The sequence below is a fragment of the Moschus berezovskii genome, chromosome 5 (assembly GCF_049115385.1).
Source record: "Moschus berezovskii isolate FMDL1 chromosome 5, NW_MosBer_1.0, whole genome shotgun sequence".
Taxonomy (NCBI): Eukaryota; Metazoa; Chordata; class Mammalia; order Artiodactyla; family Moschidae; genus Moschus; species Moschus berezovskii.
This window is the reverse complement of record NC_142464.1, coordinates 18,866,865-18,881,133: the sequence shown is the minus strand read 5'-3', so window position 1 is coordinate 18,881,133 and position 14,269 is coordinate 18,866,865. Positions and strand designations below refer to the sequence as shown.

The 14,269-nt window shown below is 40.1% G+C and overlaps 1 protein-coding gene across 11 annotated transcripts in view; it reads left to right on the top strand.

Moving 5' to 3' along the window:
* Positions 1 to 14,269, top strand: part of ANK2 (ankyrin 2) — a 268,452-nt gene that overhangs the window by 188,324 nt on the left and 65,859 nt on the right. For 9 of the 11 annotated variants that reach the window (XM_088836164.1, XM_088836165.1, XM_055433969.2 and 6 more), the window contains 2 exons: positions 12,516 to 12,618; positions 13,321 to 13,424. In XM_088836164.1, coding sequence (XP_088692290.1) covers positions 12,516 to 12,618; positions 13,321 to 13,424 — 207 coding nt within the window. The remainder of the gene's footprint in view (positions 1 to 12,515; positions 12,619 to 13,320; positions 13,425 to 14,269) is intronic. The other 2 variants (XM_088836160.1, XM_088836158.1) reach the window with 1 other exon arrangement.

The following is a 14,269-nucleotide window of genomic DNA, read 5'->3' as shown; positions in this document are numbered from 1 at the left end:
TATTTGAGCTAGAAGGGGGAATATTTCACTAGGATGAAAGTCTGTGACATGCCCCCGCCCAACTTTATTTTAACTGTCACAGCTCCACCTTGTGGTTGATCAAACATTAGCATGGCTTCCCAAAAAGAAAAGTGTTTATGTTAAATCACTCAGTCGTGTCCCACTCTTTGCGACCCCGTGCACTGCTGCCCACCTGGCTCTTCTGTCCATGGGATTCTCCAGGCAAGAACACTGGAGTGGGTTGCCATTTCCTGCTCCAAAGATAGAAAAAATTACTCTGATGCCTAAAATGTATATAGATGCAGAGGAATAAAAATAGCTAAATTCTGATTACATTGAATAGGAACACAACCAAGATCTGATTAGTTGGATTTTGTTTCCATTTTATTTTATTATTGCTTACAAATTAAAAAATGCTATTCCGAGTCAGTGCAGAACTAAATAACAGTGAACCACAGAAGCTTCCCCATGTATTAAAGCAAACACATTGAATTTTGGGATATTCACTTGATATAATAGGTTTGAAAGTACCATTAATTAAATTTCTAATAAATCTTGCAGCTTACTAACATAGTAATTATTACATTTTTCAGTGAAATTGCAAACTTTGATACCATCTAATATGTGTCCATAAAGCAGCTGTATCACGGTGAAAAAGTATAAATTTAAGATTATAAAAAAAAACTTTTGGCTCATCCCTTAGCTGAACAGCAAGTAAAAATGTATACTTCTATAGATATGTGTTATTGCAAATTTAACTGAACAGCACCACCTCTGACCTAATTTTAAAAAGTGGCAATTCTGTTGCAAAATATTTGAATATACTTGCAGTGTTTTAAATCAGAGTAGACAGTTTCTGATACAGAGACTTGAATTTTAATCATTATTCCTTTAGAGAGAAGAATTTCCTTCAGTTCAGTTCAGTCACTCAGTCATGTCCAACTCTTTGCGACCCCATGAATCACAGCACGCCAGGCCTCCCTGTCCATCACCAACTCCTGGAGTTCACTCAAACTCACGTCCATCGAGTCGGTGATGCCATCCAACCATCTCATCCTCTGTCGTCCCCTTCTCCTCCTGCCCCCAATCCCTCCCAGCATCAGAGTCTTTTCCAGTGAGTCAACTCTTCGCATGAGGTGGCCAAAGTATTGGAGTTTCAGCTTTAGCATCAGTCCTTCCAATGAACACCTAGGACTGATCTTCTTTAGAATGGACTGGTTGAATCTCCTTGCAGTCCAAGGGGCTCTCAAGAGTCTTCTCCAACACCACAGTTCAAAAGCATCAATTCTTCAGCACTCAGCTTTCTTCACAGTCCAACTCTCACATCCATACATGACCACTGGAAAAACCATAGCCTTGACTAGACAGACCTTGGTTGGCAAAGTAATGTCTCTGCTTTTTATCATTATTCCTTTAGAGAGAAGAATTTCCTTACTCTTGAAATATTCTAGCTTCATTAATTTCATTTAAGTAGATTCTATGATATCATAGAAAAAAGAGCAATTAGAACTATAAACATTGATTAAATGCCAATTAGCATTTTAGAAGGCAGTAAACAGAGAGCGCTAAAATAAAATCAGAGGGTAGACATTTCAGACATATGGTTTTAACTTACTCATTCTCTTTATTCTGTCTCTCTAACTTCCCTCACTCTCTGTAGATCCTAATATCTTTTTCTCCCTACCCTAATCTCCTTTTTGTGATCATTTTGTCTCTTTCTTTCCTGTCTTCTCCCTCTGTGTTTCTTTGCTGTTTGGGCTCTAGGAAAGACCACAAATAGCACCAACATCCCTTTTCTCCTCTTGGTTCAAAACTAGTTGAAAGGTAGACCCATGTATTAGGTCGATGGATATCAGTTCAGTTCAGTTCAGTTCAGTGGCTCAGTCGTGTCTGACTCTTTGCAACCCCATGAATCACAGCACGCCAGGCCTCCCTGTCCATCACCAACTCCTGGAGTTCAACCAAACTCATGTCCATCGAGTCGGTGATGCCATCCAGCCATCTCATCCCACCCTCAATCCCTCCTAGCATCAGACTCTTTTCCAGTGGTCCACCTTTATTAGTGATACATTGATTGCAGGATGTGGCTTTAAATTCACGTTCCAAGGAACTCTTAGAAACCTCATTAACACCTCTTTCCATTCACACCCAAAGGAGCCCTTAAAGACCTCATTCCTAAAGCAGACACACTTCCACTCGGTTATGGGGCCTCCCTGAGAGTGGCAGTTGAAACCTGGCTGCCCTCTTTAAAGTTTACACTTTTACAGTGCTGGCAGCCACATCACTGGTTCTTAACTGAGGCATCTTTTTTTTTTTTTAATCCATTCAATTTGTTCCCATCCAAGCTAAATATCCATTTTCACTTTGAGACCTGTGTTTCTGCTATTCTATGGCTGCGTTTAAGGGTAAATTCTACATAGTGATGGAGTCTCTACTTGCTGTTATGAGCAGGCATTTTTATTCCTCTACTCCAGTGCCTGTTGATCCTTTGTACTACTTGTTAATATAAATGTAGCACTTTTAAATTTATAAAGCCACCGTCTGGATCTGTGAATTTCAAAGCCCAGGACAGAGACTATGGAATTAACACATCTAAACCCGGTAGATCTTTTTTTTTTTTTTTTTAGGTGATTAATTTATTTTTTATTGGAGGCAAATTATTTTACAATATTATATTGGTTGGTTTTGCCATACATTGATATGAATTTGCCCCGGGTTTACATAAGTTCCCCCTCCTGAACAGCCCTCCCACCTCCCTCCTCCCTTTATCCTCCCTCTGGGTCATCCCCGCATGCCAGCCCCGAGCATCCTATAACATGCATTGACCCTGAACTAGTGATTCGTTTCACATATGACAACATACGTGTTTCAATGCCATTCTCCCAAATCATCCCACCCTCACCCTCTCCCACAGAGTCCCAAAGACTGATCTATACATCTGTGTCTCTTTTGTTGTCTCGTATACAGGGTTATTATTTGCATCTTTCTAAATTCCATATATATGTGTTAGTATACTGTATTGGTGTTTTTCTTTCTGGCTTACTTCACTCTGTATAATAGGCTCCAGTTTCATCCACCTCATTAGAACTGATTCAAATGTATTCTTTTTAATGGCTGAATAATACTCCATTGTGTATATGTACCAAAGCTTTCTTATCCATTCGTCTGCAGATGGACATCTAGGTTGCTTCCATGTCCTGGCTATTATAAACAGTGCTGCAATGAACATTGGAGTACACGTGTCTCTTTCAATTCTGGTTTCCTCGGTGTGTATGCCCAGGAGTGCGATTGCTGGATCATATGGCAGTTCTATTTCCAATTTTTTGAGGAATCTCCACACTGTTCTCCATAGTGGCTGTACTAGTTTGCATTCCCACCAACAGTGTAAGAGGGTTCCTTTCTCTCCACACCCTCTCCAGCATTTATTGCATGTAGACTTTTGGATAGCAGCCATTCTGACTGGTGTGAAATGGTATCTCATTGTGGTTTTGATTTGCATCTCTCTGATTATGAGGGATGTTGAGCATTTTTTCATGTGTTTGTTAGCCATCTTTATGTCTTCTTTGGAGAAATGTCTGTTTAGTTCTTTGGCCCATTTTTTGACTGGGTCCTTTATTTTTCTGGAATTGAACTGCAGGAGCTGCTTGTATAATTTGGAGATTAATCCTTTATCAGTTGCTTCATTTGCTATTATTTTCTCCCATTCTGAAGGCTGTCTTTTCACCTTACTTACAGTTTCCTTTGCTGTGCAGAAGCTTTTGATTTTAATTAGGTCCCATTTGTTTATTTTTGCTTTTATTTCCAATATTTTGGGAGGAGGGTCATGGAGGATTCTGCTGTGATTTATGTCAGAGAGTGTTTTGCCTACGTTCTCCTCTAGGAGTTTTATAGTTTCTGGTCTTGCATTTAGCTCTCTAATCCATTTTGAGTTTATTTTGGTGTATGGTGTTAGGAAGTGTTCTAGTTTCATTCTTTTACAAGTGGCTGACCAGTTTTCCCAGCACCACTTGTCAAAGAGACTGTCTTTTCTCCATTTTATATTCTTGCCTCCTTTGTCAAAGATGAGGTGTCCATAGATGCGTGGATTTATCTCTGGGCTTTCTATTTTGTTCCACTGATCTATATTTGTGTCTTTATGCCAGTACCATACTGTCTTGATGACTGTGGCTTTGTAGTAGAGCCTGAAGTCCGGCAGGTTAATTCCCCCAGTTCCATTCTTCTTCCTCAAGATTGCTTTGGCTATTCGAGGTTTTTTGTATTTCCATACAAATTGTGAGATTATTTGTTCTAGTTCTGTGAAAAATATTGTTGGCAGCTTGATAGGGATTGCATTGAATGTATAAATTACTTTGGGTAGTATACTCATTTTTACAATATTTATTCTTCCAATCCATGAACATGGTATATTTCTCCATCTATTAGTGTCCTCTTTGATTGCTTTCAGTAGTGTTTTATAGTTTTCTATGTACAAGTCTTTTGTTTCCTTAGGTAGATATATTCCTAAGTATTTAATTCTTTTCGTTGCAACAGTGAATGGAATAGTTTCCTTAATTTCTCTTTCTATTTTCTCATTATTAGTGTATAGGAATGCAAGGGATTTCTGTGTGTTGATTTTATATCCTGCAACGTTACTGTAATCATTGATTAGCTCTAGTAGTTTTCTGGTAGAGTCTCTAGGGTTTTCTGTGTAGAGGATCATGTCATCAGCAAACAGTGAAAGTTTTACTTCTTCTTTTCCAATTTGTATTCCTTTTATGTCTTTTTCTGCTCTGATTGCTGTAGCCAAAACTTCCAGAACTATGTTGAATAGTAGTGGTGAGAGTGGGCACCCTTGTCTTGTTCCTGACTTTAGGGGAAATGCTTTCAGTTTTTCACCATTGAGGATAATGTTTGCTGTGGGTTTGTCATATATAGCTTTTATTATGTTGAGGTATGTCCCTTCTATTCCCACTTTCTGGAGGGTTTTTATCATAAATGGATGTTGAATTTTGTCGAAGGCTTTCTCTGCATCTATTGAGATAATCATATGATTTTTATTTTTCAGTTTGTTAATGTGGTGTATTACGTTGACTGATTTGCGGATATTGAAGAATCCTTGCATTCCTGGGATAAAGCCCACTTGGTCATGATGTATGATCTTCTTAATATGCTGTTGGATTCTGATTGCTAGAATTTTGTTAAGGATTTTTGCATCTATGTTCATCAGTGATATTGGCCTGTAGTTTTCTTTTTTTGTGGGGTCTTTACCAGGTTTTGGGATTAGGGTGATGGTGGCCTCATAGAATGAGTTTGGAAGTTTCCCTTCCTCAGCAATTTTCTGGAAGAGTTTGAGTAGAATAGGTGTTCAGTTCAGTTCAGTTCAGTCGCTCAGTCGTGTCCGACTCTCCGCGACCCCATGAATCACAGCACGCCAGGCCTCCCTGTCCATTACCAATCCCCGGAGTACACTCAAATTCATGTCCACAGAGTCGGTGATGCCATCCAGCCATCTCATTCTCGGTCGTCCCCTTCTCCTCCCGCCCCCAACCTTTCCCAGCATCACAGTCTTTTCCAGTGAGTCAACTCGTCGCATGAGGTGGCCAAAGTATTGCAGTTTTAGCTCTTCTCTAAATTTTTGGTAGAATTCACCTGTGAAGCCGTCTGGACCTGGGCTTTTGTTTGCTGGGAGATTTTTGATTACAGTTTCAATTTCCGTGCTTGTGATGGGTCTGTTCATATTTTCTATTTCTTCCTGGTTCAGTTTTGGAAAGTTGTATTTTTCTAGGAATTTGTCCATTTCTTCCAGGTTATTCATTTTATTGCCATATAATTCCTGATAGTATTCTCTAATAATCCTTTGTATTTCTGTGATGTCAGTTGTGATCTCTCCATTTTCATTTCTAATTTTATTGATTTGGTTCTTCTCCCTTTGTTTCTTGATAAGTCTGGCTAGTGGTTTGTCAATTTTATTTACCTTCTCAAAGAACCAGCTTTTGGCTTTGTTGATTTTTTGCTATAGTCTCTTTTGTTTCTTTTGCATTTATCTCTGCCCTAATTTTTACAATTTCTTTCCTTCTACTGACACTGGGGTTCTTCATTTCTTCCTTTTCTAGTTGCTTTAGATGTAGAGTTAGGTTATTTAGCTGACTTTTTTCTTGTTTCTTGAGGTGTGCCTGTATTGCTGTGAACTTCCCCCTTAGCACTGCTTTTACAGTGTCCCAGAGGTTTTGGGTTGTTGTGTTTTCATTTTCATTCATTTCTATGCATATTTTGATTTCTCTTTTGATTTCTTCTATGATTTGTTCGTTGTTCAGCAGCGTGTTGTTCAGCCTCCATATGTTGGCATGTTTAATAGTTTTTCTCCCATAGTTGAGATCTAATCTTACTGCATTGTGGTCAGAAAAGATGCATGGAATGATTTCAACTTTTTTGAATTTACCAAGACCAGATTTATGGCCCAGGATGTGATCTATCCTGGAAAAGGTTCCATGTGCACTTGAGAAAAAGGTGAAATTCATTGTTTTGGGGTGAAATGTCCTATAGATATCAATTAGGTCTAACTGGTCTATTGTATCATTTAAAGATTGTGTTTCCTTGTTAATTTTCTGTTTAGTTGATCTATCCATAGATGTAAGTGGGGTATTAAAATCTCCCACTATTATTGCATTGTTTATTTCCCCTTTCATACTTGTTAGTAATTGTCTTACATATTGCGGTGCTCCTATGTTGGGTGCATAAATATTTATAATTGTTATATCTTCTTCTTGGATTGATCCTCTGATCATTATGTAGTTTCCTTCTTTGTCTCTTTTCACAGCCTTTGTTTTAAAGTCTATTTTATCTGATATGAGTATTGCTACTCCTGCTTTCTTTTGGTCTCTATTTGTATGGAATATCTTTTTCCAGCCCTTCACTTTCAGTCTGTATGTGTCCCTCGTTTTGAGGTGGGTCTCTTGCAGACAACATATATGGGGGTCTTGTTTTTGTATCCATTCAGCCAGCCTTTGTCTTTTGGTTGGGGCATTCAACCCATTTACGTTTAAGGTAATTATTGATAAGTACGATCCCGTAGCCATTTTCTTTATTGCTTTGGGTTCGAGTCTATACACCCTTTCTGTGTTTCCTGTCTAGAAAAGATCCTTTAGCATTTGTTGGAGAGCTGGTTTGGTAATGCTGAATTCTCTCAGCTTTTGCTTGTCTGTAAAGCTTTTGATTTCTCCTTCATATTTGAATGAGATCCTTGCTGGGTACAGTAGTCTGGGCTGTAGGTTATTTTCTTTCATCACTTTAAGTATGTCTTGCCATTCCCTCCTGGCCTGAAGAGTTTCTGTTGAAAGATCAGCTGTTATCCTTATGGGAATCCCCTTGTGTGTTATTTGCTGTTTTTCCCTTGCTGCTTTTAATATTTGTTCTTTGTGTTTGATCTTTGTTAATTTGATTAATATGTGTCTTGGAGTATTTCGCCTTGGGTTTCTCCTGTTGGGGACTCTCTGGGTTTCTTGGACTTGGGTGATTATTTCTTTCCCTATTTTAGGGAAGTTTTCAACTATTATCTCCTCAAGTATTCTTTCATGGTCTTTCTTTTTGTCTTCTTCTTCTGGGATTCCTATGATTCGAATGTTGGAGCATTTAACATTGTCCCAGAGGTCTCTAATATTGTTCTCATTTCTTTTAATTTGTTTTTCTTTTTTCCTCTCTGTTTCATTTATTTCTACAATTCTATCTTCTAGCTCGCTTATCCTGTCTTCTGCCTCTGTTATTCTACTGTTTGTTCCCTCCAGAGTGTTTCTGATCTCATCTATTGTATTATTCATTGTATACTGACTCTTTTTTATTTCCTCTAAGTCCTTATTAAACCTTTCTTCCATCTTCTCAATCCTTTTCTCCAGGTTATTTATCTGTAACTCCATTTTGCTTTCAAGATTTTGAATCATTTTCACCACCAAAATTCGAAATTCTTTTTCATGTAGATTCCGTATATCTTCCTCTTTTGTTTGTGTTGGTGGGCATTTATCTTGTTCCTTTACTTGCTGGGTATTTCTCTGCTTCTTCATCTTGCTTATAATGCTTTGCTTGGGGTGGCCTTTCCCTCTTCTGGCCATTTGTGGAGTTCTCTTTATTATGTAGTTTCCTTGCTGTGTGTGGGGTTGGACAGGTGACTTGTCAAGGTTCCCTGGTTATGGAAGCCTGTGTCGGTGTTCTGGTGGGTGGAGCTGGATTTGTTCTCTCTGGAGTGCAATGAAGTGTCCAGTAATGAGTTATGAGATGTCAGTGGGTTTGGAGTGACTTTGGGCAGCCTGTATATTGAAGCTCAGGGCTAGTTTCCTGTGTTACTGGAGAATTTGCGTGGTATGTCTTGCTCTGGAACTTGTTGACCCTTGGGTTTAGCATAGGTATGGAGATGTTTGATGAGCTCCTATCGATTAATGTTCCCTGGAGTCAGGAGTTCTCTGGTGTTCTCAGGATTCGGGCTTAAGCCTCTTGCCTCTGGTTTTTGGTCTTATTCTTGGAGTAGTCTCTAGACGTCTCTGTCTGTCATTTCCAAGGTGGTTCCCTCTGTTTTAGCTTCTGTCTGCTGGTCTCTTCAGTGTCTAATTTCCGCCCTGATACTAGGGGGTGGGTGGACACTTTTTAAGGCTCAGTTGTTCAGTCCTGTTCTGGGAAGGGAGGAACGCTGCCGTCGAATGTCTCTGGCGTCTGTGGGGAGTGCTCGCAGCGTCTCGGCCACACTGGGTTTGCCCCCGCTCACAGCACGTATGCTGTCCCAGTCTATACTGCACAGGCTCTAGGTTGCTCTGCTGGGAACTGTCCGAGGCCGGCGCCGGGTTGTATGCACTTCCCAGGTCTGAGCGGCTCAAGTTCAGGTTCTCAGGTACTCCACAAAGGCGCAGACTTGGTTGGGCCTGCGTTTTGTGCCTTCCCTGGTCCGAGCAGCTCAGGGGACCAGGTGTTTGGCGAGCACGGTCTCTGCGACTTATCGCCTCCCCAGTCCCCGCTACTCAGTTTTCTGGGTGTACAACCGGTGCACCTTCTCAGGGGGATATCGACCGGCCTGAGCCCAAGAAGTCCTGATTAGCAACAAGCCTGTCTGCAGTTTGTATCGGATGCCTTTCTGGGGCCGCGGTTGTCCGCTCCGGCTCTGGCTGCGCTCCCTGCCTGTCTTGGCGGGGAATGGGGGATAGGCCGACCGCAGCCGGCTCGCTCTGCTCAGTCCTTTATTCTGTGAGCGGGACTGGCTGAGTCATAGGTTAGAGCTTTCCGCCTTTTCGTGGGGAAGCTATCGCACAGTCTGCTTTGCTCTCCCCAGTTCTCTCAAATTGTTCTCGTGGCATTCAAGCCCAGTCCTCTCTCTGAGCAGTTCAGCCGGCTCCTCCCTGCCCAGCCCCCGCTGCTAATGGCGTATGCAGGCGTCTGCGCTGCTTTTCCGCTGGGAGTTACCGTTTGGCGGGTAGTCTGTGGGTTTTAAAAAAATCTTAAAAAAAAAAGAGGGTTATGTGGCCCTCTGAGCTTCCAAGGCTCGCCACAGATTCGCCAGTGAGAGTGTTTCCTGGTGTTTGGAAACTTCTCTCTTTTTAAAGCCTCCCTTTCCAGGACGGAGCTCCGTCCTTACTTCTTTTGTCTCGCTTTTTATCTTTTATGTTTTTTCCTACCTCCTTTCGAAGACAGTGGGCTGCTTTTCTGGGTGCCTGACGTCCTCTGCCAGCATTCAGAAGTTGTTTTGTGGACTTTACTCGCGTTCAAATGTTCTTTTGATGAATTTGTGGGGGAGAGAGTGGTCTCGCCGTCCTATTCCTCTGCCATCTTGTTCCTTTCTAAACCCGGTAGATCTTGATGGGGGAAGACGGATGAGCCCATACACAACACATCATTTCAAGAGGCTGACCCCTCTGCTGTTTTTCTCTTCTTGGTTCAATTCAAAGCAAAAAACAGGAGAATAGAATTTAAGAGCTGTTGATCTAGTGCTGCCTGCTACCAAACACCTCCAAGTGAATCTTTAGCTATCTTTATAGTTTAAAGCAGGAAAAGAAAACTGCTCAGTCCACCAGTTGAGCCAAGCTTTTGCTGAGATTAAAGACCCCTGTTCCCAATAGTTTAATCCCCTTCCTAGCCTCAATTTCAACATCAGGCCAAGGTTAGTCACAGTAGCCTATTTATGAAGTGCACCATCAAAATCTAGTTGCACAGCTGTAAAAATAGCTATAATGTAAGCTGTTTCCAGGTGCCAGAACTAAAACCCCTATAAATAGATTATTTGACTTCCAGGCTCCTCCTGCCATGGCTGTGTCAGAAGCCTCTATCTTCCCCAAGAGACTGTAGAACATAAAATGCTGTACTGACAAATTCTATTTAGATTTAATTGTATTATAAACACACAGACTTATATAGGTGTAAATACATAGGATTAGATAATTTAACTTTTTGGATTCATGGCTTGAAGCTCAACATTCAGAAAACTAAGATCATGGCATCTAGTCCCATCGCTTCATGGGAAATAGATGGGGAAACAGTGGAAACAGTGTCAGACTTTATTTTTCTGGGCTCCAAAATCACTGTGGATGCTGATTGCAGCCATGAAATTAAAAGACGCTTACTCCTTGGAAGGAAAGTTGTGACCAACCTAGATAGCATATTAAAAAGCAGACATTACTTCGCCAAGGTCCGTCTAGTCAAGGCTATGGTTTTTCCAGTGGTCATGTATGGATGAGAGTTGGACTGTGAAGAAAGCTGATCGCCGAACAATTGATGCTTTTGAACTGTGGTGCTGGAGAAGACTCTTGAGAGTCCCTTGGACTGCAAGGAGATCCAACCAGTCCATTCTAAAGGAGATCAATCCTGGGTGTTCATTGGAAGGACTGATGCTGAAGCTGAAACTCCAATACTTTGGCCACCTCATGCGACGAGTTGACTCATTGGAAAAGACTCTGATGCTGGGAGGGATTGGGGATGGGAGGAGAAGGGGACGACAGAGAATGAGATGGCTGGATGGCATCACCAACTCAATGGATATGAGTTTGAGTGAACTCCGGGAGTTGGTGATGGACAGGGAGGCCTGGCGTGCTGTGACTCATGGGGTCACAAAGAGTCGGACATGACTGAGCGACTGAACTGAACTGAACTTACCCTCTAATATTGAGCATTTATTTTGGGGGCATAGATCCTACAGGAAAATAGGAGAAGGCCCCAAATCACTATAAATTACCTACCAAGTGATGATTTCCTCAAAGATAGTTGGAGATATTGACACCTCTCATAGATGACAATATATGGTTTACAAACTTAGGTATATTTGCAAAAGAAAATAGTTTCTACTAATAGATATGCTAACTTGACGTTTAGTCCATAATTCTACAGCGCTTCACTGGCCAAATACCTACTAGCTAAAAGTAAATGAAATCTTGCTTCTATAAATAAAGTGAAAGTTTGCCTTTTTATTTTCCCCTGTGGGCTTTGGGCTAGTATTTTGAATACAGATCTTTAATTCTTGGGCTAACATGTATAAAATATAGTTTATTTAAGATACCAATGTATTTGTCATTTGATTGTACAAATTAACTAGGAAGTAAGGAAACTGCATCTATGCAGATAACGAGTTTCACCCATTGCATATGAGTATGTAATTCAGAACTTTGAAATTCAGATTTACCAAAAATGTAAAGCGTTGCTTATCAAGGCCTAAATCCTATTGTGAAGCCAAACCTCAGTTTTGCTCAGTGTCCGCTGGCAATTCATTTTCGTGCTGGCAGATGTGTGTGTGCGTGTGTGTTGTGGGCTGGTCTTAGAAATGGTTTTTTGTGCTCTTGCATTTCATTGCCACAGCAACCAGCATTCTTTGGTGCTTCACTCACCACACACAGGACATGCACAGGGAACAGTGCTGTCCTTTGAAATACCTTTATTGGAAACACCAGAGACAACAGGAGAAACGCTGCTTCCCCAGGAAGCATGCCTCTGGCCGCCATTCATCTCGCTCTGTAGCTTCCAGGGGTGTGCACCAACATTCAGTCATTCACAGCTGGAGAGGAGGAGAAAGAGGTGTGGGAGAAAGGAAAGTGAGTGAAAATGAAACCTGTGCTTTCATTTCATTCTCTCCGAGGGCTGTCTTCTACTCTACTAATATTTTTCCTAGCTGCAGGGAGATTTACATTTAACACAGATTTAAGCACTCTATCCTGGAATTACTTTCTGTGTGAATTTCTTATACTGGCAGTAAGCTACAGTTGCTGGTTTAAAACATTTCTGGGAAGAAAATGAATCAGATTAGGAGTATCAAATTTTATCTTCTGGATTCCCTTGTGCCCTGGCCATTGAGTGGTAGGAGCCAGTCAAAAGATGTGTTAGTTTAGTTGCTGGACAGAGAGGTGTGGCAGCACGGACCTGTGTTTCCTTCTTCCATGGTTGCGATTGATGTCCCCCTGGAAGTTGCACTGTTAGCTAATAGCACGCTTTTTTCACTCCCCTGCTCGGCTCATCATTCCATCCTCCCAACCCTACTACTGCTGTTGGTATATCACCATGACCTCCTGCCAACCTACCAGCCTTCGATCCTTCAGTTCCGACAGGTCTCACACCCTGAGCCATGCCTCGTACCTGAGGGACAGTGCCATGATCGACGACACAGTTGTGATCCCCAGTCACCAGGTATGTGACTTTTTGCCTTTGTGTTTCTGTTTTCTGGAGGCCTTTTTAACATTATCTGATGTTGGAAATGTCTGGAAGAAGATTTTTAACCTAAAAAAAAAAAAAAACTGTCTTAATTCAGTCAATAAGCCTAGGATAAGAGATTTACAAGTTTTTCAAAAGCATAAAGAATGTTTGCTGCATTTCTCAGTGAGCAGAGTTTTTCTAAAATAATATACTACTTGTGTCTTCAGCTATACTGGATTTTTCTGTGAAGATTATATATAAAACTCCATTTCTTTGTGAAATGTCTGTTAAAGGAAAATGTAAGGTTGGATGCTTTTTAAAGTATATGATAAAAGGTACAGGTTAAAATATGTCTCTCAATATTTAAAATTGTTTTCTATGAGAAAAGATGTAGAATTTGTTATGAGCTTAATTTTAGATAAGATTTTATCAGTTTTGGGTGCATATAAGGAAGTAGATGAAACCTTTGTTTTTCAAAGACAACTACTCAAGTGTAACCCTACATCAATAATATAATTTAAATTGGAATGCATTATAAAGGTATTTTTTAAATGCCTTAGTCTCATGTCATATTTTTAAATGAATGTTTTTCCATGTAATACCACTTTCCTGTGATTCCAGTTATTGAAGTTCATTATATTTTAATTTAATTGAAAGAAAGTCTTTCTTATTAAATCCAGTGTTCTTTGTGTTTAGGTGACAACTCTAGCCAAGGAGGCAGAAAGGAATTCTTATCGTCTAAGCTGGGGCACTGAGAACTTAGACAACGTGGCTCTTTCTTCCAGCCCTATTCATTCAGGGTGAGTAAATCAATATTATGTATCCAGATCAAGAGGTAAAAAGAGATGAGCGAAAATAACAGCTTTGTCCAGTAGCTTTAGCTGATGGCTAGCTTACAGGGGAAGTGACCTTTTTTAAAAAGGTCATGCTTTATCCGCCATGGACTCTCTCCACACAAACAGACCAGCAAAAAGGGTTGAATTCAGCTTAGAAGAACTGACCATTGTTTTAAAATAATGCATAGAACTGCGTCAAATAGCTTGTTAACTAACCAGAGTATACCTGTGGCCTCCTTATTGTTCATATTTTTGTCTTTAAGATACCTTGAAAAGAGGGGCAAGATCATTTGCTTTTGAAAGTTCTGTTTACTAAGATTGACTAGTTTAATAAATGCCTTTCCTTGCATATTAATGCATGTAAAATAATGTTTACAGGAGTCTGAGTCATACAGATATACAGAGTTCACATGATGCTTGAAGTAGGAATATATTACAAAGGGAGATTTGAGTGCAACCAGTTAGGTTCTCAATTATTGTTTTAAAGTCATTCAGGTAATATATATGCCACTACTTCAGAAATGCTGCCTATTTTTATTAGCTCATTAAAAAGTAGGACTTTGAGTTAATGATTTTAAATATCCTTAAAGATGTTCTTAAGTTAGAAGAATTCAATTATTTGGAATATAAATTCCTTAAGGGGTTTTAAATTGTAATACTCTTCACAATTGGTCTTTTCCTTACATTTTAATGGTTCCAAGTTGTATAGTAATTCCATAATTATGAATAAACTTTTAAAATGTTTCTCTTTAATTACTTTCTAAACCCTGCTCATATTTTATCTAACTAAATGTAATATTTTGATTTAA